Source organism: Lipotes vexillifer, unplaced genomic scaffold, assembly GCF_000442215.2.
Source record: "Lipotes vexillifer unplaced genomic scaffold, Lipotes_vexillifer_v1.1 scaffold512, whole genome shotgun sequence".
Taxonomy (NCBI): Eukaryota; Metazoa; Chordata; class Mammalia; order Artiodactyla; family Lipotidae; genus Lipotes; species Lipotes vexillifer.
Window position 1 is genome coordinate 1,872,458 of NW_006787695.1, and position 6,306 is coordinate 1,878,763.

Consider the following 6,306-nt stretch of genomic DNA (forward strand, 5'->3'; position numbering starts at 1 on the left):
GGGACCCCGGGACCCCCCAGAAGCGGGGAGAGGCGGGAAGGAGCCTCCCCTGGAGCCCCTGCAGGGAGCGCGGCCCTGGGACACCTGACCTCAGACGTCTGGTCCCCAGGGCTGGGGGAGGATGGGTGCCGGTGGTGTTCAGCCCCCTGGTCTGCGGTCATTTGCTGCTGCCGCCCCGGGACACTGTCCGTGCTTTCCCCCGACCGCGGCCCTCCCGCCGCACATCCAGACTCGGAGTCTCCGCCAGAGGCCCCCATTTCCCCCCACCCAGCCATCACTGCCCGTGCTCCCTGGGCCCTGGCAGAGTGTGGAGACCCCTCGCCCTGGCCGGAACCCCTCTCCGGCCTCCACGAGAGCCAGCACTTGCTCAGCTTTAGTTTTTCCTGGGAGAACCCTTTCCCCCGAGCCGGGGCTGAGAGCTCACCCTCAGCTACGAGGTGTTTCCGAGTCCTCTGCCCCCGGAACGTGTCATTCACACGCCGTCCACGTCCTTCGCTGCTGCCCAATGGTCGGCTGCCTCAGCAGGAGGGTTCCAAGCGGGCGGAGTTTTCTTCTGTCTCCCCCTTCCAGCGCCCCTTGGCACCCCGTGACCCTAGGACAGAGCCTGGTGCGTGAATCTGTGCCCGGTCAGTCTCTGCTGACCCAGTGCCTCAACTGCCTATTTAAGGATGCAACTTAGGCAGCTGCACAGCTGCCCCGAGAGGAGTCCCCAGAAAGCACATGCTCACCCTCTGCCCTCCCACGGGGAGAGGATGCCGGGGAGACGGCTGGGGTCACTGGGACCGATCCCACCACCCCAGCTCTGCCAGCCTCACACATCCTGTTGGGCAATGCTGTGGCCTGCAAGTTCCTGAAAGTCTGCCTCTGCAGCCTCTGACCCCTCGTGTGAGCACAGGGGCACCATTGTGCAAACCACACAGTCACCAGGAGGGCCCAGGCCGGGCCTCCCGGGTGGCAGAGACGGTCAGGCACCTGCAGCCTGAGCGTCGGGGAGGGGATGGGCTGGGACGCTGCAGCCGATCACCACTGGGGCCGCAGAAGGATATTTTTTCCTTTAGAATGACCCTAGTTTCTTTTTTGATTTTTATTTTATATGGGAGTCTAGTTGATTTACAATGTTGTGTTGGTTTCAGGTGTACGACAAAGTGATTCAGTTATATATATATATACATATATTTTTTTTTATTTTTCAGATTATTTTCCACTCCAAGTTATTACAAGATGTTGAATATTGTTCCCTGTGTTACAAAGTAAATCATTGTTGCTTATCGATTTTATGTATAGTAGTTTGGATCTCTTAATCCCAAACTCTTAATTTATCCCCTCTCCCACTTCCTTTCTCCTTTGGTAATCATCACTTTGGAATCTAAAAAATAAATGACTTTATATACAAAGCAGAAACAGACTCACAGACATAAATAACTCATTTCCCTTGAGATGTGACATCCGTGCAGTAAAATGCTCAGCTGCTCTGTCTTTCATGCGGGCGTGTGCGGTCTTCTGGGCCATTTTCCAACACCTACAACCGGCTCCCCAAGACTCCAGACCTCACTCCCTTCAGACCCCCAGGTGGGAGCCCCGGGCAGCCCGGACTTCGGACCGACTGGCTATAAATCAGGGCTTCCCATGACCCGCCTCCTCAGGGTTGATAATTTGCTAAAACTGCTCACGGGACTCAGGCAAAGACGGGAATTGAAAACAAAGACTTTGCTGGCTTATGATAAAGCATGTAACTCAGCTGGTTTTGACTTAGGATCCAAGTCAGACGGGAGGGATGCACAGGGCAGGTATGGGGAGCGGGCACAGAGCCTAGTGGGCCAGGTACGAACTCGGAGGAGTGAGGGCGGCTCTGAGCTCGTCCATCACGACCGCTCAACCAAGCTTCTCTCCTTGGGCACCGTGGGGTGGACAGAATAATGTCCCCAAAGAGGTCCACATCCTAATACCTGGACCCTATAAAAATGTTGCCTTCTGACAGAAGGGACTTTACAGATGTGATTAAGTCCCGGATGTCAATCTCGAGATGGGGACATGGTCCTGGATTACCCAGGTGGGTGTGACATAATCCACAAGCATCCCTATAAGAAGCAGGCAGGAGGGCTTACAAGCTATAACGAGTAGGCGCCCGCTGTGTCGGCTCAGTAATTGTGGTCCTGTTAGAGCAGCCACTGGAAAGTCATTCCCTTCTAAACTGCAGCCAGTAGAGAAAAAAGGAGGATGTAAATCTTCTGCCAGTGGAAGCGGGCGGCGGCACAGACCCTCATCCCAGCCCCAGCGGCCAGCAGCAGCTCCGACCCGTCCCTGTGAGGAAGGGGTGGTGTTTCCCTGGAGCAGCTGGGAGGCGCATTACGTGGTCAGGATCCACGGGCCTCGAAACACCCCTCCAACTACAAAGCATCTTTGCAATACATCACATTATTTTTTAGAGTAAAAAACACAAAACAAAACAGAAGAGAAAGCTAGAAAAATGCTACATTGACAACGATCAAGCAAAACATTGAAAAAAACTTAAAAGAAATTGTAAAAAAAACCCCAACAACTTCCAGAAAGTGCCGGGGATGCAGACATCTGGATTCATGCATTCGCTGGGGCTTCTGCGACATCTTCCACGGCTAAGACCTCTTCCTTGTCGCCTCTTCCCACGTCATGTGTAAACTTCTCCCAGAGGATCTGGTGGGGAGAAGGGTGGGGGTGTCAGGAGCCCCGCGAGCAGTGGCCATGGGGGGTTCAGCTAGAAATCAGAGACGGCCCTCTGCGTCAGATCTTGTAGCTGGCAGATGAGCTTGGGGGAGGGACATCTGAGCCTAGGGTACCGCACACGCTAGGGCCACCCGGAGCTCAGGGGTAGCGGGACGTGGCTCATGCTGGCCCCCTGGGGTGGGCGGGCCCCTGGAGGTCCCAGAGACCTGGAGAGGGTGTGGGTCGGTGCTCCTGAGAGGAGAGACGCCCAGCTCAAGAATGGGCGTGAGTAAGCTGAGAGCTGGGGGATGTGATGCCAGACAGCGGAGTAGGCAGACGTAGCCCCTGCCCCACGGAGAGGCAGATGCGATGGGTGCACCCAAGGGGGGTGTCACATATGGGGGTCTCCCTTGCCCCTTGGCCTTTTTCATCCTCTCTGGGAGCTGCCCCCTCCCGGAGATCTGGTCGACCCCTACCTCTCTCTTTCTCCCTCCCCATCTTCCTTCTCTCCCTCCCCCCCCCACCCAATCTCCCCGGACACAGCTCGCAGGTAAGACCCCTGAAGAAGACCAGGGAGCAGGACACAGGGCGGCAGCCACAGCCTGTGGGCCCCTTTGGGTGGACACAGTTGAGATCCTGGGGTCACTGTCCCCTCTTCACCATCCTGGTCTGCCCCCCACCCCATATGTACCTGGTGGTCGGTTTGATGGCTATCGTTCAATTTATCTTTGATCTGTGGAATTGGTGGGAAAAACCTGTGCGTCCCCAGGAACCTGGCGAGACAAGAAATGTGTGAAGGAAAGACCGAGACGCCCAGTTTCCTTCTTGCACCCAAAGGGGACATGTTGTCATGTCACGTGCAAACACGCCACGCAGGCTCATTTCTTCAGAACAATTTCCTTTAAGAATCAGAGAAGGACCAACTCCAGGCTTAGACCATGGAGAAAATGATAGACTCTGTGAGGGTCTTTCTAGAAGCTTCACTCACTCCCTTGGACACAGGGATGGGAGTGGGGGACATGTCCAGTCTCCGGCAGCTTGGAGGAGTCTGGGGTCTCTGGTGTTTAAAGACCAGGAGGCTTATCCAACCTTGAAGCCCACGGTTCCAGATTGGGTCGCCTTCTGTGGATGTCACGTGTTTTCAATGCTATCTCTTAACCAGCATATTCCATGGTCCCGCAGCACCCCAGTCCTGCTGCATGTTCACAGGGGCGTTTATTTTCTTTCTCACCGCACGAATGGTACCTCCAATCCTGTGACATCATCAGGAGAGGTTGTACCGAGTTGAAAGGTAGCCTCCAAAGATATATTCAACTCCTGACCCCTGAAACCTGGGAGCGGGAGTTTATGTGGAAACGGGCTCTTTGCAGGTGTGATGAAGTGAAGGGTCTGAGCTGAGGTCCTCCTGGAGGAGGGTGGCCCTGCATCCAGTGACAGGGTCCTTCTAAGACACAGAAGAGGAGAGACCGAGACACAGAGGAGAAGCCCCGGGAAGACGGAGGCAGAGACGGGAGGGAGGCGGCCACGAGCCCAGGGACGCCTGGAGCCCCCAGAAGCTGGAAGAGGCGGGAAGGAACCTCCCCTGGAGCCTCTGGAGTGAACGTGACCCTGAGACACCTTGACCTCAGAGGTCTGGTCTCCAGGATGGGGGAGGATGGATTCCTGTTGTTTTAAGCCTCTGGCTTGTGGTCACTGGTTCCGGCAGCTACAGGAAACTCACACAGCTTTTCTTTAAGATAAGTCTTCCGTGTAAGGCATGAGATCTGTCCCTGTCACCACAGCCAGTGGCCGGGCTGCCCAAACGCCTCTTTGCTCCCAGGTCCAGTGTCCCTGGGAACAGGGGTGCCTCGCAGGTGCTTTCACAGGGCAGACCAGTGTCTCGCCTGGTCCTGGGGGACATTTGGCACAGGACGCCCAACCAGGACAGGGGCATCAGGACAGGGGCCGCAGGTGGATGCCCACAGCATCCCCACATCCTGCAGGAGGGTCTCCAGGTGCAAAGTCTCCCCGTGCTTTGCAGAGTGCGTCATGCCACACGCATGCAACTTTAGTCCGCATGTTCATGCTTCATTGCAAAGCATTTGCCCGGTGGCCACAGACCCTGCGTGATGCCTGGGTCACACAACAGGAAGGATGACTGCAGAGGGGCCCGTGGACAGGCTGACTGCAGTGCTCTGAGAGCACGGGGCTGAATAACGTGTGCTGGGGGAAGTGAAAGTCAGAGGAGGAGAGACATTCTGAGAACTCCAGAAGCTCCGAGGGGCTGAAGGAAGGCAGAGCTTTGAGCACAGCAGGGCTGGGAGGGGTGCCCGGCAGGAGTCTGGGGGCAGGAAAGACCCTTGTTGGTTGCCAGCTCGCCTGCCACTGACGGATGCAACATCAGAGCTGTTTCTCTCCTGTGTGTTTTTCCATCTCTCCAACTTCCTTCCCTTTTTCCAGACAAGTTTTCCTCCAGAAAACCCACAGGCCAATTGGCTGCTAGGACTGCCTGGGATGTTGGCAGGCTGCCCTCTCTTTTTTGCCAGCCGATTGGGGCTGCCTTTGGAATAAACACCGGCCCCCTCCGCTGACCACGGGGATGCCCACCTAGGACGACCTGGGGTTACCTTTTGAAAAGGCAGCTGACGGTCAGGCCACAGACGAAGGTCCCCAGGACCACCAGCAGGTAGACATGCACCAGGCTGGATTCTGGTTCCTCAGAGCCTGGGGAGAGAAAGGGGAACACGCCAAGTACGCCGGGGGCCGGGGCATGAGCGATCACCACTCAGCCAGCTTATGTCCTCACTAGCTCACGGAGGAGGAAACATGCCCAGAGCAGGACGGACATCTAAAGAAAGGACCCAGTCCCGCAACTTTCACAAAAAGATGTTCGTGAGACAGCACGACCCCGGGATCACGTCCAAAACACGTAAAACGATTTTAAGACACAGCAACCCCAAAACCGAGAATTCAATTTAAAAACGGACCAAAAAAGGATGAATACACATTTCCAGGCATACGGTTTTAAACAAAATTGCGTCCCATCTATTCTTAAGCTTTAATTTCGCGTGTCATTTAGGATAAGTGCTCTTTACAGTACATTATTTTTCTAATAGGGCACATTTTGTCTGTGAATATTTAAAAATCTAATGAGAAATCCCAATTCTACCAGGATCCTCATAACCTGATGGAGGGGCCGCCATTGTGAGATTTTTCAATATGAACAGATAAAATGTGACCTATTACACAAAGCTGTTGTTGTTGTTGTTTAAAGCAATATGTTAATTGTCAAAAGTGCATATTCCGGAGGGGAAATGAAACCAAAAAAAGCCACACGGATGTCAGCCAAGTCTGTTTAGAACTCTATTCCGGGAAAAGTCTGTTCTTTTTGTCTGTTCTTACTTTTTTGGTGGGGGGGGGGGGGGGATATTTTAAACCCATTTTTAAAGTGGGTTGTCAGTGTTTTTGTCCTTGGCGTCTCAGAATACTTTATATGCTTTGGAGCCTTGGCCCTTATCAAATGATTTGAAATATTTTCTCCCCTTTCATGGGTTGTCTTTTCACTTTCTTGAGCGTGTCCTTTGATGCACAGGAGTTTTCATTTTTGATGAAATCCGCTTTACCTATTTGTTTCTTTTATCATTCCTG

General features: G+C 54.0%; 1 protein-coding gene across 1 annotated transcript in view; it reads right to left on the bottom strand.

The window, feature by feature from the left end:
* Window positions 1-2,574: 2,574 nt before the first annotated feature.
* The window catches only part of CSF2RA (colony stimulating factor 2 receptor subunit alpha), a 29,702-nt gene continuing 25,970 nt past the window's right edge, over window positions 2,575-6,306 (bottom strand). Inside the window, exons 10-12 of the mRNA XM_007460493.1 lie at window positions 5,286-5,382; window positions 3,371-3,452; window positions 2,575-2,670 (exon numbers count right to left, since the gene is read on the bottom strand). Of these exons, the coding sequence (XP_007460555.1) occupies window positions 2,575-2,670; window positions 3,371-3,452; window positions 5,286-5,382 (275 nt within the window). The remainder of the gene's footprint in view (window positions 2,671-3,370; window positions 3,453-5,285; window positions 5,383-6,306) is intronic.